Source organism: Diaporthe amygdali, assembly GCF_026229845.1.
Source record: "Diaporthe amygdali strain CAA958 chromosome Unknown NODE_15_length_991109_cov_64_707514, whole genome shotgun sequence".
NCBI classification, from domain to species: domain Eukaryota; kingdom Fungi; phylum Ascomycota; class Sordariomycetes; order Diaporthales; family Diaporthaceae; genus Diaporthe; species Diaporthe amygdali.
The window spans coordinates 794403-818034 of NW_026517035.1; the positions used below are offsets into that span (position 1 = coordinate 794403).

The 23632-nt window shown below is 54.6% G+C and overlaps 5 protein-coding genes across 5 annotated transcripts; 2 read left to right on the forward strand and 3 right to left on the reverse strand.

Annotated features, from left to right (window-relative positions):
• Positions 1 to 1175: 1175 nt before the first annotated feature.
• On the reverse strand, positions 1176 to 4438 carry J7T55_009988 (uncharacterized protein; the record flags this gene model as incomplete). The annotated part of the gene is made up of 3 exons (XM_053143960.1): positions 1176 to 2138; positions 2192 to 3158; positions 3240 to 4438. 3 exons carry the CDS (start codon positions 4436 to 4438, stop codon positions 1176 to 1178), a joined length of 3129 nt encoding a protein of 1042 aa, XP_052993506.1.
• A 3160-nt stretch (positions 4439 to 7598) lies between these two features.
• J7T55_009989 (cleavage and polyadenylylation specificity) lies at positions 7599 to 10608 on the reverse strand (the record flags this gene model as incomplete). Its single annotated transcript, XM_053143961.1, has 2 exons — positions 7599 to 10386; positions 10463 to 10608. 2 exons carry the CDS (start codon positions 10606 to 10608, stop codon positions 7599 to 7601), a joined length of 2934 nt encoding a protein of 977 aa, XP_052993507.1.
• Positions 10609 to 11405: 797 nt separating this feature from the next.
• On the forward strand, positions 11406 to 14659 carry J7T55_009990 (transport protein sec24; the record flags this gene model as incomplete). Its single annotated transcript, XM_053143962.1, has 3 exons — positions 11406 to 12785; positions 12840 to 12937; positions 12991 to 14659. The coding sequence occupies 3 exons, from the start codon at positions 11406 to 11408 to the stop codon at positions 14657 to 14659; spliced, it is 3147 nt and encodes a 1048-aa protein (XP_052993508.1).
• Positions 14660 to 17865: 3206 nt separating this feature from the next.
• On the reverse strand, positions 17866 to 19057 carry J7T55_009991 (uncharacterized protein; the record flags this gene model as incomplete). Its single annotated transcript, XM_053143963.1, has 3 exons — positions 17866 to 18440; positions 18516 to 18773; positions 18856 to 19057. 3 exons carry the CDS (start codon positions 19055 to 19057, stop codon positions 17866 to 17868), a joined length of 1035 nt encoding a protein of 344 aa, XP_052993509.1.
• A 2299-nt stretch (positions 19058 to 21356) lies between these two features.
• On the forward strand, positions 21357 to 23102 carry J7T55_009992 (uncharacterized protein; the record flags this gene model as incomplete). Its single annotated transcript, XM_053143965.1, has 3 exons — positions 21357 to 21655; positions 21726 to 21843; positions 21936 to 23102. 3 exons carry the CDS (start codon positions 21357 to 21359, stop codon positions 23100 to 23102), a joined length of 1584 nt encoding a protein of 527 aa, XP_052993510.1.
• Positions 23103 to 23632: the final 530 nt, after the last annotated feature.

A 23632-nucleotide genomic window follows, 5' to 3' on the forward strand; every position in this document is an offset into this window, starting at 1 on the left:
AAGGCAGAGCAGTCGAATTGCTACTTTGTTTTTCACCTATCGAGCTTCTCCTCCGGTGATAATCGTTGGGGAAGGGCCTCTTTGGGGACGGAACGGCTGCGAATGTGTACATACCATGTGTGTATAAAAGAGAAGACAAGGAAGGCCACAGGCATATGTAAAAGAGGCATCTCAAGCCCCAGTGCTTTGCGGGGGTTTTATGTCAAGGCGTTCAGGAGTGGCGGGACGGCAAAAAGTATAATACCAGGAACATTCTACTCCATTACAAACTCTGATCAAGTATATCCGGGGACTCGAGTATAAGATCGGATGCTGCAAGGCGACCCAAATATACCACACACACCAGCTGAATGTAGCCCAAAACTTGCGAACCGCACCAAACGAGCCCAAGAATATAAAAACACTTCAATTACGATTGCCATCCAATGTGTAGTCTATGAGGTATCATTGAAGCTATATACAATGTCCCGCATGCAGCCACTTACTACTTCCCTCATTAGACGCGTCTCTGTGTGGGAGGAAAGGGGGGTGGGGAGAAAGGAAAGGGAAAAGGCCCATTCTTCTTTTTTGTCTTCCGGCGTATTCATGACGAGTAAGAAACGAAAAGACAGCCTGTGTTGTTGTTATTCTTCATTTGAATTTTTGTTGTTGTTCTTTATATCCATCGTCGGGGAGTTCTTCCTTCATAGAGCAAGACCCCGAGAAAAAAAAAAGGCTGTCTCTCCCCATTCTAAACCTATCACAAGAACTCCGGTAAACAACAGCAGCCACCAAACACAACCTGGTCAATGGAACGCAGGAACAAAGAGAAAAATTGTGTAAAAGATTCGGGTGGGTTCGACTCGGGTGAGCGTGTCAGTCGGTAGACAAAGTAGAAAAGAGTTGAAGTGGTTGAAAAAGAGAATAAGCGGTCGAGAGTTCAGGGGAAAAGAGTATTGACAAGAAAGGTTGGATTCGATGCTTTCGATGCTGTAGTGGTATCATATCGTTCTTTGCGCGAATAAACAAAAATCGTCCCCCGCAGAGGAAAAAGGTCTGTTGCCTTGGATGTCTCTCTTCCTCATTATCGCCTCCCGTCGTTGCCACACTGTTTCCTCTCGTTCTGGTCCCCGGGGGATAATCCCGATGGGACCGAACCTCTTGTTTCCATCTCGGGCGCTTGCCCCTCCCTGGGTTTACGCCGGCCCGTTGACGGCAGGCAGGGGTGGCAAGGCCTTATCCAAGCTTTCCCGGCTCATCTGCCCCTTAACACCGGCCTTGTCGGAGTATCTCGACACCTGGCTCCCGCTTCTCGCCCGGCCCATCTCGTGGACACCAATCCCGCTGTCGGCGCTTTCTGGCTTTGTGAGTCGCTTCCCGTGGCCAAATGCGCTGCCATTGCCCACCATGCTTCCACTCGTCTTAGGCGGGGTTGGAGGTGCCCTGGATGGTTCACGCATATTCGAAAGCACCGGATTCCCCGAGCCGGAGCTGTTGCGATCCTGGCCATCCCTTGCCGGCGTCCACGGTCGCCCATCAGAGCCAGCTGTCACATTACTTGTCCGGTCGCCATGGCCATGTCGATTTGCGCCGTGGTCACGCTCGCCGTTCGTAGAACCCTCGCTAGGCTCTTCAACAATTGGAAGGATCGCCTGGTTCGCCGCATCATTATTGCTGGCCATCAGGGACGGCGCAGTAGCAGCCGCGATGGAGGGCAAGATGCCGCCGCCGGCCGAGCCCGTTGTCCTGATGATGCGATCTGGAATGCCCTGCTCGGTGTGGCCGTGCCTCTCTGTCTTTGAGGCAACATGCTCTGCTCTTCGCATCGTCTCCTCAGCTTGAGGAGATATGGCCCCAGAGCCACGCCCCGGTGGCGGGGGAGGCTCATGGGTAGGAGCCGCCGGTACATTATTACTAGTTGACTTGCGGCCTGCACTGTTCCAGCTCGGCACGCGCTGTTTTGATTTTTCGGCAGCTGCCTCAGCCTCGGCATTCTGTTTCTCCTCGGCCTCCCGTTTTGCCTCCTCGGGTGACATTGTGATACCGGACATGAAGTCGAGGAACCGGTCGCCGTATTGCTCTGGTGGCAAGGCCGAGATTTGCGTTCGGTCGCTCGAGAGTCCTTTCCAGAAGTGTTCGATCTTCTTGATGACACCATACTAGAGTCACGTCAGTATTTGGATCTTATCACAGGGAACAGCTTTCAACGTACATGTGTCAGACAGTCAATCACTCCCAGGTAATAGATCTCTTCACCTGGCATATTGTCCTCATGAGTGGCACGCATGCCGCCATCGTCCGAGTAGAACAGTGACTCAGACTTGGCAGCACCCTCCTCCAGGACATCAGGCATGCCAGACAAGCTCTGTCCCATGGGCACCGGTCGCTCGGACTTGATCAGTTGTCGCATCTGAGCAGCGCGGCGCTGATTCTCAAGCTTTGACGGTGTGCGCATCAGCACCTGATTAGGGTCATCGGAAGCCTGAGCGCCACCAGGGCTGAAGACCTGGAGATTCCGGGCCCGCAGGTTCTCGTCGTTGCCCTTGCGGGTGTCATGGACGCCGATCAACAGAGAATAGTCCATTATGTGCAGCTTCTGCATCAGCTTGACATCCTTCTGTAGCTGTTCCATGAACAGTCGCTTCTTCTCAAGGCCGAGCTCCAAGTGCCTTTTCCGCCTCAGCCAGTTCAAGTCCTTCAAGGTAGCCCGAGGGTTCTTCTCAAGGTCTTCTTCCCTGTAGTCTCTGCCAATGGTAGATCCCTTGAGGTCGAAGGTTGTGTGAATGTCTCGGTGTGGCGGGAAAAGATTGTTCATGACCACGAAGTGAATCTTCCTACCCCACGGCGTCTTGACCCGATGAAGACCGTAGAATTGAGAGAGTAGCGTGTTCGGGTTCTCAGTGATATGCTGGTAGTACTCCTTCAGTATCCTGCGGAGAAATTTGTGTTCGCCGTGGTGGATTGTTTTGATGATGAATCTGTAGTCTCGGGAAAAGTAGAAGAAGCTGCCGCTCTTGCCAGGTGACCCGAGCTCAGAGAGGATATACTTTCCTGTCAGAGACATGAGGTAGTCGGCTGGATCCAGATGGAACAGCTGTCGCAGATGTCGGAACACCCAAGGTGCGTAGTCCTTGAATTTGAAGTCGTACTTTGCAGAGGGAACAAGCTCATTTCCGGTGCTATATTTGCGGACGGTCAGTGTCGTTTTCTCAACTCCCGCAGCTCCAACTCATCAGTAAATCGTGATATACAAGACTTACATATCGAATGTTGTTTTGGACTTAGCGTCAAAATCCGCATCTGTCAATGGACGATCCAACTTGGCATTCGTGCGAGACACGGAGACACGAATTCCTGTCAGCATGTTGTAGGCTGTGACCCAGTTTGCGTGCTTCTCGTCGACCTTGGTGCCGACTAGCACCCGGTCATCATCCTCCTCTTCCTTCTTCTTCTTCTTGCTGGCCCGCTTCTGCCTGTACGCTTCTGCCCACCGCATGGCGTCCTCGTCGGGAAAGGCTTCGTCGCGAGGGTAGTCACTGTGCAACGATCGGGTGTTGCGCCTAACCAGGTTGATGGAGGCTCTCCTAGCGCCGCTGGGCCCGGCGTTGGTCGGGGAGAATCGACCGCTTGTGACTGCAGAGTCCTGGCCATCACGCGATCCGCGGGGTTGGCCGGGCCTAGGAACCTCGAGGGTATGACGGTGTTTCAGCCCTTGATTTGCCGGGTGGAGATTGGATGTGGATGCGTTGAGACTCGTGTTACCCGACATCTGGGCAGGAGAAGAGAACCTCTGAGGTGCTGGTGAGTTCGGGTCCAGGCTGGACCTTTGGTTTACCGGGCTGGAGGACCAGAAGTTGGAGCCACTGTCGGCATTGAGACCGTGACCATTGCTGGCCCCAGGTGCATCCCCTCTCTGGCCCTGATGCATCGTCATTCCCATTGGGGAGGCCTGGACAGAATCGATCGTTGCGTCAGCCATTGACGTCCTTATCGATGGGGGCTCAGCGAAACTGTGGCCTGAAGTGCGATCAGCCGTCCCATTAGGCATATGTGGTGGTCGTGGGGGAGCGGCTCGGTCTGGCGGGGGGATGGTGATAGGAGCACCATTGGACAAGGGCTTCTGGGGTGCATCCCCATAGCCGAGGCCACCGTTTGTTTTCCATCCATCTCCCCCTTCAATGGCTCCGTTGTGGCCATTGGTTGTGCTCATAGTCGAGGTCCGGGTGTCGTTGCCGTGCATCTGAGTGGCATCCGACGACTCGGAAGTGTGCGTAGAATGGGAGGAGCTGCCGTCGAAACTATCATTTGAGACGTGCGAGTTGACGGGGTGCGGGACGTGTCCATTGACCTTGATATCGACGTTGCTGATTCCTTCGTAGTGGCTGGGGCCGTTCAGGTGGACGACTCCGGCGTTCTGGAAGTGGATTGGCGAGTTGTGGTCATTGAGGAACGATGGCATCTCGTTAGGGGCTTTTGTTGAGCGTCAAGAACAGTATACTAAATGAGCGATGATGGTCGGGAAAGCCGAGGGTGGAAAGGGGAGGAGAGGCCGATAGTCGAGGAATAGGCGCAGGTTGGTCGTGAGCCAAGACGAAGGAAGCCCAGGCAGTACGCACGGGGGTCTAGCTGGCTGGCTGGCTCGACGTCGCAAGGAGATAAAGCTGGAGAGGTGTGATTCTGGTGTGAATTACGGTTTGCTCGCCTTACTCGAGGAGTCGGTGGATGGTGGTGACGTCCTCAAGCAAGGCAAGGCGTGATGTTGATGTGTGGTGGTGGTAGTTTGGGGGGTGGTTGGTTGGAGGTGGTGGTGGTGGGAGTTGGGAGCGAGTCGAAGAAGGAATTAGGGGATAACGAGACGGGCGAATCGCGTCGGCATTGCTTGTCAGGCAATCAAATCAATGGTCCGGGTCCGGGGGTGACTGGTGTCTCGAGGCGGTGCGAGGGCAGGCGAGGTCTCAAGGGGGCGGTCGCGTCTGGCGCAGGCTGCGTGTGCGAGCTTGTTCTGGAGGAGAAGACGGTCGGAGGGGAGGTCGTTGTGGTCGTCGGCGTATTGAGTGTGTTGAGTGTGTATGCAAGTGGTCAGAGAGAATTGAGTTCTGAGGTGCGGGAGGTCGAGGGACGTCGTCAGTTCGCTTGGAGATTGCGAGTTTTGCTGGGGCTGGAACTGGGCACAAGCGACAGCACAGGGCAGGCGGGCAGGCAGAAAGGCAGGCTGGTACACACAGCAGGGCAGAGACACAGCAGAGGAGTGCAAGGGGAGAGAGTGAGGAGAGGGAAAGGAGGCCCGGGTCGGGCTTAGGGGGCGCTAGGACTACCAGGGCATGGACAGGCTGGGCGAGGGTGGGTAACGGATCGGATTGGGCGGCTGAGCCACTGAGATGGGTCCTGCCAACTCCCCTGCCAATTCCCAGCCCAGCTGAAGCTGTCCCTGGTGCCCTGGCGTGCCCCCCAACCTGCTCTACCACGTTGCTGCGGGTTGCAGGTGCAGGGCCTGCCGGGGCATCTCGGATGGATACGACAGGTCAAGCAAGCAGCTAGCCAGCCAGTCAATCAATCAATCAATCGATCAATCGCTCAATGGGTACTGTACCTGAGTAGTCTAAATTCCTGCTGACAGTTCTTTTGCATCTTCACATGAAAGCAAGTCTTCGCTCTGTCGACAGAGAGCCGCTGTGTAGCTGTTCGCGCCTCGCGGATCTCAGGTCAGCAGTCGGTGGGTCGATTTGTAACGGAGTAATCGACTTGGTCAAGGTTCTCAAAAGAGAGGTACATAATCTACGGTACTGCATTGCATCGCCTTGCTGGGCATTTGACGAGCTCGCCGGTCCGAGACCGAGCATCCTTATTGATCTCTTTGGCCTCAGCTATATTCAGCCGTGGAATAATCTAGATACATAGACTTTTGTATCCTTGCATGGGTGGAGTACAGTTTTGCTTTCTCTCTCTCTCTCTCTCCATCAACGCCACAGCAAGGTGTACACACAACTGCAGCAGCCAAACAGCCAGGCCAGCCAGGTCACTATACGGAGCACCGCCTTAGCTGCATCGGTAGTATGACACCGTATGGTTACATGCAGCGGCAGTGTCGGCGACAAGTCTGTCCAGTCCGTATTACCGCTGCGTATCTTCTCTCGCAATCGCGGTCAATGAATGCAGCAACCCCGAGTGAGCCCTGTGTCGCAACCATGGGTAACCCGACCTCGAGCTGTGCGAGCTTGTTTCTCACGATATCCACAGTTTCCAGAAATAACATTCCGCAGATTCAACGACGCGCAAACCTCAGGAGACAGCACGTAAAAGGCAACAATACTGAGTATATTGCAGAGAGGGGATATCACGACACACGCATTTCTATGACTAATCCTGGGGCTTCCTCCCTCTGACTTCTGAACTGTACACACATTCATATAATTACCTATTGATACGTAATCTGCAACTTCTAGACTATAACCAGGTCAGGCCAAGTCACAACACATTGCAGTAATCAGGTAGCAGCAGGGCTAGGCTGTCTGTCAGTCTGCTAGGGCTGGGCTGGCAGGTAGCACCACCACCACCACCACAATGCGGGCCTGTCGACGATCACCCCCCTGAATCTCCAACGGGCGTGGGCGAGCCCAGGTGAGAAGGGGAAAACCAAGGCCACATGTCAAACAGGGCGGGAATGAGGTCACAGCGTTGGATCAGCCAGCCTCTTCAAATGTCCGCGCCCAAAACAAAAGTCGACATTGATCAGCACTTGAAACAACATGACAGCGTGGGCAGGTCCCAGGGGTGGCCTGTTAACCCTCTTTCTATTTCTCTCTGTCTCTTCCTCCGTTCGTCCCCTCAATCTGACAGACAGTGCAACAGTGCAGATATTAATCAATCACTCACGATATATACAGGAAATACGCGTCAATAAACGGAAAAAGAAAAAAAAAAGTGTGAACAAATTGATCAAGACTTAATAACCCTTTCATTGCTATAGTAATGCATAAATAACACAACAGCCAGCCATAACAAAAAACAAAAGCAGCCATAGTGGCGAATTAACCCCAGAGCAGCGCAATCACGGCTGGACCACCCCCCGGCCGAAACCCGAGAGGCGGCGCATGCGACGCCTGGGATGGGTCTCCACAACTCATCAAAAAAGAACAAAAAGGGGAGACAACCAAATCTCGTGGCTCATGGAAGGACCCACCCCCGCCAAGACCACGGCCGAATTTGGGGTGAGGGTGGTGTTCGTTCGTACCGGGAACGACGTTTACGGTCGGGATCTCGGGGCCGCGTGCCTTATTTCCTGGAATATGAGACGAAGTGAGGGGGAGAGTGAGAATGAGAATGAGATTGCTGGTAATGTAGCTAACGTAGACACGTGTGGTCATTACCGCATCGCGGTGCTGGGCTGCCTCTTGCTCGAGATGATGGGGTTACTTTCACTCATGGATGCAACGGCCCAAGGCCTGATATTTTCTGGGGATGATGTGGAAGCAAGATGAGCATTCACCACCGTGATCACCTAGCCGGCATTGCGATGCCCGCCTAACCCACTCAGGACATAGAATACTAATACAACAACCCGCAAATATCTCCTCAGGGCCTCGCCTCTGTCATTTGGTCGCGCGGGCCGAAGGCACGTCTCAAGCCCCAGCCACTACAGCCAAGCCGTCGTAGATCATCCTCTTTACCGCCCAGAAAGTGCCCCCCTGTTGCGGTACGCCAGTTGCGGCGGCAGCCGGCACGCAGATGCTCTCCACCTCGATCCTCCCGGTCGCACTCTTCCTGACCGCGACCGCCCCGTCGATCAATAGTGTGCCCTCGCCCCGGAACTCGGCAGTGTGCCCCGCCGTCTGCATCGCCCTCCGCAGGTCCGCCAGCCGCAGGTCACCCACGTGCAGTGGCTGCGCGACCGACCGCGACGCCGACGCCATAGTCGTGGGCAGCACGTCCAGCGTGGGCACGACGGGCACCCCAGCCTCCTTCACATCATCGGGCTGCTCCTTGGCGTCGTTGTCGCCCTCGGTCTTGAGGCGCTTGTGGGCGGCTGCTTCCTCCTCAGCCGCCCCGGGCAGGTGCGGGTGCGTGTTTGCGTTGCCCTCTGCGCCCACCAGCCTTGCCGTGACGGTCACAATTCCCAAGCCGCGGACGTTCTGCCACTTGAGACGTTTGACAAGCGGGTCGGCCAGCTTGACGACCCACGCATTTGTGTCGACGCTGGCGTCCACCGAGACCCCCACGGCCGGCGTCAGCACCTCGGCCGTCGTGATGCTGTTGTCGGCAGTGGTGATCTCGGCCCCAAGGAGCTTCTTGCAGTCAGCTGCGAGTGCCATCGTTTCCTCCTCGTTTCCGGACACAAGAATGAGCTTTCGTGGCCCAATAAGTGGGATAAGCATGTTTAGTGACCGCTTGTCGTGTAGGCCACTGACGTCGACGAATGCAATGCGCAGGTTGATAGGAATGGTCTCTTTGGTAATGACCAATTTTGAAGGGCCCAGGTTGGGGACCTCCTCCTCTTCTCCCCCGTCCAGCTCATCGTCCACGGCTGCGGAACCCTCCGAAGGGGCTGACATTGGCTCATCGTCAGACACGGCTCTGTTCAACTGGGGGCGTTTGTTGGTGGTGGTGGCCTTTTTGCCGAGGTCATCCCACTTGCGCTTCTTTCCAATGCCCTCGGTTTCCTCCTTCTTCACAGAACTTTGATCCTGTCCGTCGTCATCACGCTCTTCTGCTTTGAGGAAGTCTTCTGGTCGGATAAGATCACCGAATTCGTCGTTCCTCTTCCTTCGTACTGGTATTGGGAATATTCGTTCCCTGCCTCGCTTTCCACGCACGTCGTAGTCATGCACGCCCGATTTCTTTACCAGGACGTTGATTCCCAAGTCCTCGTCCTTCAAGACCACCTTCTTCCTGCTTGCCTGTCCCATAGTCGTCGACACATTCAGAGCTCTTCCTTGCTGTTCGGTCTCCGACTCTTCTGACTCCGTGGAGGATTCGGATGAGGCATCATCCACGCCATCACCCACTGCTTCGAGGGCAGTGGAACCACCGGTCTGCAGTGTGGCTTGTAATTGCCGTTGTGTAGCCAGCCACTGTTGGTAAATCGTCAAGTCGTTTCCATCGAGAAGTACCCGTTGTGCCTCGGAAAGTTCAAGTTCTCTTCCTCCTCCGTAAACTTGCTCGAGGGTCTCTCCACTACTCAGCTGCTCAGCCGCGACCCCATCCCGACGCTCTTTCCACCACTCCCACAGTGTCCTGGATATTGACGGTGTGTCCTGTAAGCTGAGATTTGGTTTCTCGGTAAGTATCACAAGATTCTTCGAGTCCTGGGCAATGGATTTGAGGACATCCTTTGAGAAGCCCCATTCCATGCTTCTGTCGCTGGCAAGAACGACCATGCCTCGCGTCCACCCTTCTTCAGTTGACCTTCGCAGAAGGCGGTCAATCTGTGCCTTTCGTTCTAGCAATTTGAGGTGCTTGAAGTCGAATGGGCCTGATTGCTTCCCCTTGTTGCCATCTCCGTTAACATTCTTGGAACCATCGGCGACGGCTTCGAACTCGCGCACGATGCTCTCATCCATCCATTCGAACATGCTCCTGGCATGGCGCAAAGTGCTGCTGATATTCCTCGCGGCGAGATAGAGATGGGCACCACTCAGGCTACCTGCGGCATCCTTGCCTTTTGCTGCCTCTTCACGCCATGCGTGCTCCATGAGGTATGACAATTCAAGGACCCTGGCGCTGGAGTCAACCGGGACCAGAACAGTACCGCCCTTGGCCACGCATGCTCGGATGTTGTCGAGCAGCTGCTCGTCTCGCTTGGTGCGAGACAGCGCTGTCGGCGTTCTGCTGCTGCATACAAGTGCGGTGGGCTTGCGCAACTGCTCGATAACCTCTGCTCCTCCGTGTCCACCTCCCAGCCACGCAGCACCTGCAAAGACGTTCTCTCGGGCTTGATTCCAGTCGACAGCGTAAACAATCGACTCTAATCCATGCTGAATGTGCCATATCGTACCACCAAGCGTGTGTCCGGAGTTGTAGGCGGTGATGGTCAGACCATTCAGGGGAGGCGAGAAGGGAGATGGCAGCGGTTGGTGCGGTTGAGAGTACTTCAGCGGCTGTACGAGCGAAAAGTACCGGGCGATTTCTTCGGAGGTTGGGGCTTGTCGCAGGAAGTTGTCATCAGGGGACGCTGGTTGACTGTAGGCGTATGATGTCTCGGCCAGGGAGCCATGGTTGATAGTTGTGGCAGCCGCAGGAGTCGACGAGTATAGATCTTGCAGCAGTGTTCGTCCGAGATCGATGACAGGTCGGGTGGCATAGACGGGGATGCGAGTGAACAGCGGGAAGTTCTTGCAGCAGTGAGCGAAGGCGGCGAGGTGGGAGACGGTCGCATGGGTGAGTAGGATCAATGATAGCGTAGGTACTTGTCTGCGTTCATGTTGGTTCAGCAATTTCCAAGCAGATGTAGTGGGTTGGATGCGCCCGGCAGGGAGCTGTGACATACTTCTCGAGCTCCTTGAGCTTCTCAACGTCGAAGGTCTCGTCCCATCCGACATCAATTAGAACCTTGACACCTCCATCCAGCTCTAACAACGACTGGGAGGCGGTGGACTCTGAGAGGGCCCCCTGCAGGGAGCAGAAGGTGAACATAGTCGCCCTGAATAGCCTCTACCTCGTCATGCGCATCTTCCTCCAGACAGAATAGTTGGATTGCACTGGTCCATGCGCCGGCCACCGTGTCCCGTGGTAGAATGCTGATTCAATGGATTGGGAAATGGATCAGCCACTCCTGGTGGGCTCCGTATGGGGTGGGAGCGTGCTCGAGTGAGTGCGCGAGATAGTCCAAAAACATCAAATTTGCGTGGTTGTTGTTGTAGGTAATACAAAGACCACGGAAAGTTGATCCCTGGCCACGACCAGTTGACGTGCAGCCTTCCCTCGCCTAAACTTTGGTCTTCTCTTGCCGCAAGCTGCTCCAGCAGACCAGTTAGCTGCAAGTGATCAGCACGAGGGGGTTTCAGCGGCAGGCAGTTTGGCTGCTCGGGAGGAGCATGGATCCCTGTCTAGTGTTCCTGGTGTCACTTTTTGGAAAGGCCACCTTGAGCTTGACCATCGCGCGACGGCGAAGACGACGGCTGTTTCCCATACTTTAATACCCAATCAACCTGTTCCATTGGAGACACTCTCTTGACATATCTACATTCGTGAACCCACCTCGATACTCGATCATGACCATGCTGCTGCTCATCCAAGCTCAGTGATTACTGTTTGCACCTCCCCTCTCTCCTCTCCCTTGGCGCAACACAAGCATCCTGGAAGCCCCTCGGCGATCATCAACCACCGACAGGTCCCGCGACATCTGACAACCTCGCCTTCGCCTGACTCCCTTTCGCACGAGAACCATCCTCCGAGCTTCCCATCGGCCTCTCGTTGTAAAGCCTGTCAAGATGGACCACGCCATGTATCATTCCCTTGGCATGGGCCAGCAAGATCCCAACGACCCAAACAACCAGTACAACCAGTCGAACCAGGGCACACCCAATCAGTTCCAACCGCCGGTTGCTCCCAATCCATACCAACAGCAGCAACAACAACAACAGTTCCCCCCTCAGGGCACTCCCCAGGGACAGCAATACTATGGCACGCCCTCGTCAATGCCACCTGGCGGTCCCTCGCCCCAGCCAACACAGGGATATTTCCAGGGCCAGCACCAAGCAGACCCGAACGATATAACATCACAGATGGCAGGCATGTCGCTAGGCTCTGAGGGCCACCAGGTTGGGACGGGGAAGAGGAAGAAGAAGGACAGGCACGCATACCACCAGGTCGAATCCACCGGGTCTTCTCAGCCATTCAACGGCATCCCTCCCGCAGGTACACCTGCTACGGCCTTCCTGAATGCGGACCCCTCAGGGACCACTGGCTTCGTTGGTCAGCCGGGTTTCTCGCCTCAGCCTCATCAAGGCCAGTTTCCGGCTCCCGCCAATGCCCCGTATACACCGGGGAGTACTGCTTCTCCAGCAGAGTTCGGGGCAAGAAATGGCTCCAGTGAAGCTGCTGTCGCAGCTGGAGGCCAGAACAAGGTCTCACAGGACGAGCTGCCCAGCGTGCCTATCGCTCGAGACGCCGCGCAGCAATATTATCTCACCAACATATACCCTACCTTCGAGAAACATGTACCGCCTCCCGCTTCAGTTTCCTTCGTCGCCTTTGACCAAGGCAATTCCTCACCGAAGTTCGCCCGCCTGACTATGAACAACATTCCCGCTACTTCTGAGGCATTGCATACGACTGGCCTTCCTCTCGGACTCATGCTTCAACCACTGGCTAAGGCACAAGCAGGAGAGTCTGAGGTCCCTGTTCTAGACTTTGGTGATATTGGTCCACCCAGGTGCCGGAGGTGTCGAGCATACATCAATCCTTTCATGATGTTCCGTTCGGGTGGCAACAAGTTTGTTTGCAACCTATGCACATATCCCAATGATACCCCGCCAGAATATTTCTGTGCAACTTCGCCGCAAGGCATTCGTGTTGACCGAGACCAACGACCTGAGCTGTGCCGTGGTACCGTCGAATTTGTCTGCCCCAAGGAGTACTACAACAGGGAGCCAGTAGGCTTAAGATGGCTGTTTGTTATCGATGTAACCCAAGAGGCTTACAACAAGGGTTACCTCGAAGCGTTCTGTGATGGCATTTTGGCCACTTTATACGGCGCGGACGAATCAGATGAAAAGGACGAGAATGGCGAGGCGAAGAAAAGAATACCACCCAACTCAAGGGTTGGATTCGTCACTTATGACAAGGAGGTGCACTTTTACAACTGCAGTGTAAGTGTTGAAGGCCATGTTTCGTGTATCTGAAGCTGACCAGTGAACCTTCAGGCTGCGTTGGAACAAGCCCAAATGATGATCATGCCCGACATCGAGGATCCATTTGTACCTCTGAGCGATGGCCTTTTTGTTGACCCTCAGGAGTCGAAGTACGAACTCGGTGACCTTTTCGATTAAGGACCAAATGCTGACTGAAGTGTAGGACTGTCATCTCATCTCTGCTCACAAGATTACCCCAGATGTTCTCTGCAATTAAGAACCCAGAGCCCGCGCTGCTGTCTACTCTCACTTCCGCCGTCTCCTCTTTGGAGAAGACCGGAGGCAAACTAATCTGCTCGCTGTCAGCATTGCCTACATGGGGCCCTGGCCGTTTGTTTATGAGGGACGACGGCAAGCACCCTGGTGGCGAGATAGACAAGAAACTGTTCACAACTGAGCATCCTGGATGGAGGAAGCTCGGCGAGAGGATGGCTGCCGCTGGAGTCGGTGTCGATTTCTTCTTGGCTGCACCCACTGGTGGCTATCTCGACATTGCTACAATAGGTTATGTGTCTGCCATAACCGGTGGTGAGACCTTCTACTATCCGAACTTTGTAAACGGAAGAGATAATGCCAAGTTGTCACTTGAGGTGAAGCATGCAGTCACTCGAGAGACCGGCTACGAAGCTCTCATGAAAGTGCGGTGCTCCAACGGTCTGCAAGTCTCCGGGTACCACGGCAACTTCATACAACACACCTTTGGTGCCGATCTCGAGATTGGTAGCATCGATGCGGACAGGGCAATTGGCGTCACTTTCAGCCACGACGGCAAGCTAGACTCGAAACTGGATGCTCACTTCCAGTCGGCGTTGCTGTACACCACCGCAAATGGCGAGCGCAGAGTGCGCTGTTGCAACATTGTGGCTAGTGTCAGTGACAATGCCAAGGAGAGCATCAAGTTTGTCGACCAAGACGCGGTTGTCTCGATCATCGCCAAGGAAGCAGCGACAAAACTAGCAAGCACATCATCCTCACTGAAAGACATCAGGCTCATCCTACAGGAGAAGACGATCGACGTGATGGCTGGCTACAGGAAGCATTTCGTTTCGCAGTCGTATCCACCGGCGCAGCTCGTCATGCCAGACAAGCTCAAGGAGCTCTGCATGTACATGCTCAGCATGATCAAGTGCAGAGCTTTCAAGGGCGGCAACGAGACCTCGGACCGACGTGTACACGAGATGCGAATGATCCGCGGGATGGGCTGCCTCGAAATGAGTCTGTACCTCTATCCGCGCATGATAGCTGTCCACAACCTTCAGGAGACGGAAGGATTCGCGGACCCTGAAACAGGCCACCTGAAGCTTCCGCCTACGATGCGCAACACCTTCAGCAAGGTCGAGCCGGGCGGGGTATACCTAATGGATAATGGTCAACAATGTATCATGTGGTTCCACGCTCAGACGTCGCCGAATCTGATCCAGGATCTCTTTGGCGAAGACAAGACAACGCTACAGAGTCTCGACGCATATACGAGCGAGTTGCCCGTGTTGGAGACGCTTCTGAGTGCGCAAGTGCGGAATATCATCGAGTTCTGGAAGACGCTAAGGGGCTCCAAGGGCTTCACTGTTCAGCTCGCAAGGCAAGGTATTGATGGCGCCGAGTATGAGTGGGCGCGCGGGCTGGTCGAAGACAGGTACGTAACTTACGACAAGGACAACAGGGCATATGCTGACACCACGATCAGGAATAATGAGGCGCAGTCGTATGTGGACTGGCTCGTCAACATACACCGCATGGTGCAGCTCGAGCTCGCAGGTCAGCGCAAGAAGGAGGTCGAGACGGAGAACTCGGCCATGGGGACCTTCGCCGGCCTAAGGCCCGCCTACTGGTAAAATCCACGACTGCCATGGGGCAGCGGGGATGGCTGGGGGCGCGGAATGAACCTCAGGTTCAGGGTGGTAGTGGACGGGTGTCAAGTCTTGCATCGCAGAGAGCGCCGCTGCACATATTGGATGGTTGATTATTACATGGAGTCGTACTAGGTCGGGCGGAAATGCAAGCGATGGTGACGCTGGCTGAGTTTCTGGTGCCGCAGAGATGTAGCCGTCAGCATGACGGTGCAAATCAAATATTACATGATTTGTTTCAAGCCCCCAATGGCGTCTTGCTGACAATGGGTGATGTACATGTTGACGTGGCATCTACAGCAATGCAACGGGAATAGCGCTAACGTGTGATAGACATAGACAACGTTGAGCTGTCTGATTGTGCTGTTTGAGATGTGGTGACTGTCGCACCTGAGCAGAGGAGAGAGAGTCAAAGGGGCATGGACAGCACGCTTCTGGCTGTCGCACCGCAACGGTTCTACACTTGAGCGACAAGCAAGCTCCCCAGGTAATCATCGCGGCAAAGCCAAGAAAGTCTTGCCTGTCATGCCAACAAGCGAGAGACCAGACGGCCTGTTGGGAGAGGGGAGGGGATGTTCAGGCAAGACTGTTTCCCAGCAAGTGAGAGCCGGTGAGGCAGAAAGGATGAGACAGTGATCGAGCTTACCTCTCCGCGGTCGGTGCTTGGGTAGTGGATAACAGATCGATCTCTTCCGATCAACGAATGAGGAAAGGCAAGGGGAAAATCGGAACAAAAAGCAACTTCCTATCCCCAGAAAGGGGCAGCGCGGGTCCTGGAGGGGAAATAGCAGAAGTAAAAAGGACATAAAAAAGCTGACTGGTCATACATAACGTGCCGCGTCACGATGCGGGCTGCCGAGATAGATCACGGAGTGTCTCCCCTACGTACGTGCGGCTACAGGAAGGAGAAAAGAAACGCAGTTAGATTGATGGATGGATGGCTGCATCGAGCAGGCTTAGGGGATGGGGTGAACAGGACCATCGCATCTTGGATTGTCATTTTTGCATATTGCGCTGCTGTCACACATTGCCCTGCATTAGGCGACCGTTGGATTGCTGTGTAAGTCGTTGGCTTCTCTTAATTTCCGAGTGTGATTGTTGTCGTGCCCTCTTCGCACCAGGCGTCTCCTCCTCCTCCTCCTTGTCCTCGACGTTGAGCTGCTACGTTGCACGGCGTCGGCCAGCGCTGCACACTATGTTCCTGACATGATGTTTTGGTGGCTCTTTCTTCACACGCTCGAGTTCTCAGGGCAGACGTGAGGACGTCCTGTTTATGTGTTGGCTTCGAACGAGCTTTTTGGTCGTCACCCCACACATGCATCGAGGCTTGCTGCATGACGGCGGGCAGGAGGGTGTCGATGAGACTCTTCAGGCCGTAGGACCTCCCCGTCGTGCAACCTGACATGCACGATCGGTGCGACTCGATCTCACTCTTGAGCTACGTTCCGCCAGGACCACCCAGGATGCTTTTCTCTTTGCTGCTGTCGAGGCTCTTGGCGTACTGAAACTTGGGGTGGGGGTGGGTGTTGTGTGTTGTGTCGTGTCGTGTTTCGCTTTCGATCTCTGTCGTAGCGCTGGAGAATTATGTCAAGGCAAGCCACACTCTAATGTTCGGCACTTTTGGGCTGCACTAGAGCAAGACCCATCACACCGTCGTCGTGTGCTGCAGAATCGATATCCATCATGTCTAGGCTCGTTGGACGCCATCAGGGCGGACTGAGCCTCCTTATCTGCAGGGATGGGGACTCCCTTCGCCCAACTTGGGCCTTGCCTCGGCGGGCTGGACATGGTTCTCATAGCGCTTACACGCGTCACATCCAGATACAACTTGTGCTTGTGGGCGTGTGGATCTGTGGCCTTGATTGTGTTTCGGCAATCTGAGACAGTCGAAGCACCATTGCAACAGCTTCACCGCTATAGTTGTCGTTGAGCCAGTTGACCATGACCGGAGTCAGGCAGCGGGCATTTCTTCTTTTTTTTTTTTTTTTTTTTTTGGAACTGGACATATCTACTCCTAGAGCTGCCTTAACTTGAAGTCCACTCTCGGGTAGTTCTATATAGTCCTATATAGCCCATGGGGTAAACTGGGCTCAGCGTCACTTGTTGCTCAACGAAGTGCTCAGGCTTTCATACATTTTTCTGGAGAAAATGTCAGCGTTGACCCATCTCACCCCATTTCCCAGATCAGTGTCTCAGCGCAAGGACATGGTCGTAAGCGGCGGTTGCATGCTCGAAGCCGTCAATAGATTGACCGTCTGGAATGGACCTGTACTGACCGATCGGTCTCGGCTCACCTTGTTCGTCTGCCTACATAAGCCCCGGTCCGAGAAAAGCAACCCCATGCAAAAGACCTACAGAGAATGCGGCACAGTTCACGACGCCATACCACCAACCATTTTCATCGGTGAATGTGGGAATTCCTTCTTCGCCTACTCACTAGTGATGCGCGTTACTTTTGAGCGAGACGTTACGCTGAACAAGTAGAATTTGGAAGTCCGAATCCGACCGAGAGACTTGTCAGATGGGTTCTGGATTATAATTCAACCACCAGTCATGTCAGCAGAGACAACCTTCCCGCGACAGAGCAGGCCAGACTCAGACAGGGACCATGGCATCGATCCCAATTAGGCGAAGAGGTCACATGAGCTCCAGCCGTCTCAGATAGTTCAGCCTCCATGGCTACACGACATGCAGACGAAGCTGAGGCTTTCGGGTACGACGTTGTTCTGCATGCCTAGGCCACCACACACTGCTTTCTAGAGGCCGCCACAGATCACAGATCTTGCATACGCCCTGCATTCCTGCACTGCATTCCTGCAGCCCTGAGAACGTCAGTAGGACTAGAGGCCGACGTAGGCGGTGAAGCGTCCAAAGAGGCTGAGTCCTAGAAGGTAACCCGTACTGATACAAATGTAGAAGAGACTTGATCTTGAATGGTCGTAATATTGCGTAAGCTCAGTAGATTAGAGTAATGACGGACGGCCGGTCGGCCAGCCACCAGCCGGAAAAATTCTGATAATTCCAGAAATTGAATATCAAGACACCAACGAAGCTTCCCAATCCTGACAGAATCAGAACCCCCATACGGACAAAAATAGGCGGCATCCTTCGTCTAACTTCTTTGACTGCAAGCCAAGATACGCCACAAGCAGCCTTCTGCTTCCAGGCCCTGACATAGCCCAAATTTTGATCTAGCACACAAGGTTGCCCAGCCCCATCCTACCATCAGGCTGCTGGGTGACGCGCTGAATCTCCGCCGGGTTGAAGACATGCTCGAAGACGGCTAGGTCCGTCGGGCAGGCAGGGACTGAGGACGAGCCTGACGACCTGCTCTTGCCTTTACCCGCACCGCCGCCCGAGGAGCCACCGCTCTTGTTCTTCTTAGCCGCGTCCTCGAGGATCAGTCGCATCGTGCTCTGCGTGGGGTCCTCAAACACGAAAGCGACGTTCTCGATCCTGCCCCGCAGGTTCGTGTCCCACAGGAACACCTCGCGCCACAGCTCGGCCATCTCCTGCGGCGGGTTGCGGTAGCAGTTGCCCAGGCCGAAGTCGCCTATGACGACGTTGCGGATGTCGTTGTACGCGCAGATGCTGAGCGCCACCCGCAGCTTGTTCTTGGCCATCTCCCGCTCCTCGTCGAACGAGTACCTGGTGCCGCCGTCCTTGAGCTTGGGCCGCGATATGGGCGTGACTGACACGACGGGGAGGGCGCGCCAGTCCTCTGTCTTGCGCTCCTCGTATCTGTCGTGCGGGCCGCGGAAGACAACTTCCGCGTTGTCTCTGTCAGCGGGACGGCACACACACGGTCCGCGTGGGCGCAAGTAATGACGTTTTGACTTACCGACTCTGTCAGAGTAGATACCTGCCGCCCAATGTAAGGGGTAGTGGCTCCCAGTCACGTACGACGCGGGGCCCGGCGTCGCGATCGTAGCGGACAACGAGCTCCTCCGGCACAGGCGCTCCTCGTAGCCCACGACGCCCGTCTCCCAGTCCCCGCCGGGCCTCTTCTCGTTGGCCGCGCAGATGAATGCCACTCTTGTGTTGTTATTCCGTGCTGACCAATTTGTTGCAAGATCTACGGGATCATCCGTGTGAATCCCTAGAATGCGTGTCAGTGAGACCATGCAGTACAACCAAGTACGGGGCGTAACAAAGCCAGTGTCCCAATTGTGTGGACGTACAGAAGTTCGGGTTTGCGAGGCCCAGAGGCCGTTGAGGAAATTGATCTGGTGTGAAGCCCAGTGGGTTCGCAAACAGGTAAGAATACAGCGGCCATGTGTTCGCGTAGTGCTTGCGAATGTAAGGGATTGTAGTTCTCTTGGTCTGAGCCGCCACCTCCGACGGCTTTGGTTTGGATGATCTGGATGAGCTCCCGGGCGGCATGTTGTCAGAAAAGTTAGCCCCGAGGACCTCGGTGAAGGGTTGGTTTTGAGGAACTGTCTCTAACAGGAGGAAGACGATGCTTGTCTGCCCCGGACACCAGGAGTGCCGGTAGAGAGGGGAAGAGAAATGAAGGAGAAAGGAGTGTCCGTTGATTCGAGGGCCACGTCTAGGAGATCATCGACGGGTGCTTTGGGTCAGTCCATTATATAATTGTTCGGCTTTGAACAAGCTCGGAAATCAGATACAAACCGCGGGCGGGTGTGGTTGCAGATATGTCTTCGATTCTCGGCAGCAATGGGCATGGAACGGACAAGGACGGACCATCCCAAGCGAAAAATCAAAGACTGTTCAAGGCGCCGGTGTAACCGATGCTTGAACATACCCACTCATGTCTTGAACATTCATTGGGAGGGGCCAACACTGGTGACGAGCCACGAAGGAGTTGTTGAGAGTCGTTTATACACTGCCCATTGTTCCCGGCTGCCTCTCCTGCGGCGCTTTGGTGTGGGCAGAGGCAGCAGATTGATGTAGGACCACCTGATCCAAATTCATGGTTGGCGGGCTCAGAGAGTGATATGAAGGTTGCAGGCGGCCGTCCGCTACCTGCTACTGCAATCTGCCGTTTGTTACACCAGATCTGGGTTGGAGTGGTTTATGATTTGTTCCCTGTCACCCTGCGCTTCTTGCCCTGTCTTTCTGCAGGTCAACGCCGCAATGAGACAATGGGAAACGGGACAGGTCTAGCGGCCGAGTGGATGGCGGCTCCGGTCGAGATTGTGTAGGGACGCCCTGCGGAACAGATGGACACTAGCAAGCAGCCACGCAACGGTTTTTGTTTTCCCTTTAAAAAAGAAAACAAAAAAAATAAAAAACAGAATGTTGGCAGTTGCTAGTCCTTTACTCAGCACGCCCACCGGAAGGGAGAGCAATGTCATGTGCCCAAACAAATCCGGCCCCTCTCAAGGACAGATGATCGACCGAGGAAGCTTGTCGTCCTCTGTTTGCGAGCCAAGGCCACAACTCGAATCCGGCAGCCTGGGACGTCCCACATGGCACGTTCCAGTGGATCCGCTGCAGATCGAGTGTCAAACGCTGAAGACTTGCCCATGGTTTGTGACAGACACGTCCAACAGTCCCAGCAGCTTGGAGGTGGATAGCCAACCACAGCACCCTGCTCGCTCTGACAGCATCTGTTGCAGCGTTTCGAGGCCACCTGACGGCCTCCGCTGGACAGTTGTTGGTGGCACAGTCACAGAGATCAAGCTATGAGCCGCCTGTCGTGAAGGGGGGAAGATCAACACCCACAGGTTGGCCTCGCCTTGACCTACCTAACACAGCACGAAGAGCCTCACCCTGCCTGGCAGGGCCATTCCCCCCCGTCGAGGCTTGGCACCTCAGGTACGCGACTGAATGAGACTGCGGTACTCGCCAAATGCTAGGTACTTTTGACAAGAAATGTTGTTCCTCGTAAATGGAGCAGCGGGTATCCGTTTGCTTTCAGCCAAGACGATCCGCGGAAACTGAGCATTCGCGCGGGTTTCGGGGTAGGGAGACCCAGGCCGTTGACAAATGTTTCCATGTGATATGTGATGGGAGAGAATAGCAAGCAAGGGGATAGAGATATTACCTGGTACGTAAGTAAGGAAACAGAAATGATCTGCAGCATTCTGTCTCCCAACACCGCCAACACCCCTTTCGGTTTGTCAGTTCTCAGACCGAGAAATTCGTCTCAGCGCCTAGACCTGGCAAGAATTGGGCAGCTTTGAATACTCGGTTAACTTGAGCATTGACACCGAGCTTCAGTGCCAAACACTTGGCTGACATAGTAGCTTTGGATGACTTGATGTGACCAGACTGCCGTCGGTGGTGGCAGTTCTGTCTGTGCTTGCGGGAACACCTGTGTCTCTCCTATGCGACATTACAGTCGGCCTTCAAGTGGAGTGTCTGCCGTTTGATATAGGGTCCCAATATGCTTGAGTTCGAGCGTCGCACCTGTATGGCTGGCATGAATGGGTGGATGCATGTAGATGTTAATGTAATGAAGTCCAATGGACAAACGCGAAGACTACGCGATACCCTGAACTGGTCTGTGCGTGGAAGTTACGTAATGCCCAGCGTAGTGGGTTTTTTTTCTGGCGAGCTGCAGCACGTAACCTCTCCAAAGACGTCACTCGTACAGATCCTGGGCCATCATGGCGAGGTAACGCGACGTCGACACGGTACAGATCACGCCTCGATCTCATTGAACCTCGGATCGTCTCCAATTTCGTTCCCGCTCGATTCAATTCCTGGCAGAGACATGCGCGCAGTCGGCTTGGCTGTCGCTGCCAGGCACATGCCATTGAGGAGCACGAGAATAGGCGCCTCTTTTCTGCCAATATCGCTATTAAGGCGTCGCTACGCGACCAGTGGCAACGTTGCCTCTAGGTCCATTGCAAGGCTACTCGATGAGAAACCCCAAGAAGAAGTCCGCGATGTCGTCGTCAATGGTTTCATCCGCTCTGTGCGATCTCAGAAATCGCGCGCCTTTGTCACCCTAGGAGACGGCTCCTCCCTGGCTTCTCTGCAAGCCGTTGTTCCTACGAACCAGGCCGAAGGGTGCGCATGATCTCTAAAAAGGCCTGCCTTGACTGTCACTATCCATGCTGACGCTCCAGTCTCAACGTAGGCTCACCGTAGGAGCTGCCATTCGCCTCAAAGGGTCCTGGGTTCGCTCGAAGGGCACCGGGCAATCACATGAGCTCCACGTCGACAACGTCCAAGTCCTGGGTCCCTCCGACCCTAAGGTGCATTGCCGTTCCGCTTATTCTCTCTCTGCGAGCTTGCTGAAATTTTGGCAAGCACGAGATGTTTTGTGACTGATCGTGATCCTCGTCAGACATTTCCGATCCAGAAGAAGTACCAAACCCCTGAATATTTGCGAACGATACCTCATCTTCGGCCGAGAACCCCCTTCAACTCCGCCCTTCTCAGGCTTCGGTCCGAAAGCATTGCGGCATTGACCCAGTTCTTTGCCAGCCGTGATTTCGTCCAGACACACCCCCCTATCATCTCTTCATCTGATTGTGAGGGTGGTGGAGAGGTCTTCAAGGTCGGCCCTGCGTTCCAAGACGAGGGCGAGACGGCCGATTCATTCTTCAGAGCCCCAAAGTATCTCACTGTATCAACCCAGCTCCACCTCGAAGCACTCGCACAGGCTGTTGGCAACGTGTGGACTCTGTCTCCAACATTCCGCGCAGAGAAGAGCGACACGTCGAGACATTTGAACGAGTTCTACATGCTCGAGGCGGAGATGAGCTTCGTGGATCAGCTGGGCGGCGTAATGGATGTCGTCGAAGAGATGCTGCGGTATCTGGCCACACATCTTTATGAATCTCGAGTAGCTCAGGAGCTTCGGTCCCCAGGTCAAGACAGGGGTTCTAGCGAAGGCGCTGCTGACAGAGCTTCACCAGAAGAAGTTGACAGAAGATGGCAAGGGATGATGCAGGATTCCTGGCCACGTGTGACTTATTCTGAAGCCATTCAGATTCTAGAGAGGGATGCGCATCTGTTCAAGCAGCCGCCGTCCTGGGCCACAGGATTGCAGTCTGAGCACGAGAAGTACATTGCCAGCGTTGTTGGACGCCGAAAGCCAGTATTTGTCACCGACTACCCATCAGAGATTAAGCCTTTCTATATGCGCGCAACTCCGGAAACTGGCACCGCAAATCACCACACCGCCGACTGTTTTGATCTCTTGGTACCAGAGTTTTGCGAGATCGCGGGTGGTTCGATGCGTGAGCATCGCTTGCCCCAGCTCTTGGATTCCATGAAAAGACATAATATGGCTACACCTACTCTGGACGACGTCAACTGTCCAACTACGAATGACCAGATGCAGTCGTCCAGCAGCTTAGACTGGTACTTGGACCTGCGGCGTTGGGGGTGTCCTCCTCACGGGGGCTTTGGACTTGGTTTCGACCGTCTACTTGGCTATCTATCTGGCGTTCAGAGCATCCGGGACACGGTGACCTTCCCCCGTTGGTACGGTCGGTGTGACTGCTGAGCGGTACACAGCGTACTGGACCAGAAGATCTCGGACACAGATCGGTCCATCTAAACGGCTTTCCATGCTGTACTCGTCAATGCTTACCTACTTGGGACAGATCGTGCTACCAAACACAATGACCGAGTCCTGCAACACAGCGCCGTCCATGTCTCGCTGGTAAATAATCATGCAGCTTTCCTTGCGAGGATTATGGAAGACAGTTTCTTGGTCCTTGCAGGGTCCAAAGACGAGGCTTGCAGATGACAGGTTTCGAGATGTTTTCCGGCCAACATGCTCGTGCGACCGCCCGAGAGATTACGGCCCTACTTCGAATAAATTTCCGTCAGGAAGCAGTACGGCTGCACAGGCCCGTTTGATGTCACTCGCACGGGCTGGCGAGGATGGCCTTCCACCATCATCTGGAAAGCTGTCGATGGAGATGGCATCACACCCGGCTTCAAGTATTCCTGCTTGAGTCCGGCTTCCGACCCAAGCTAAATTCATCATGTACGATACTTCCATAATGTGTATCTCATCTCCTCGCTCGT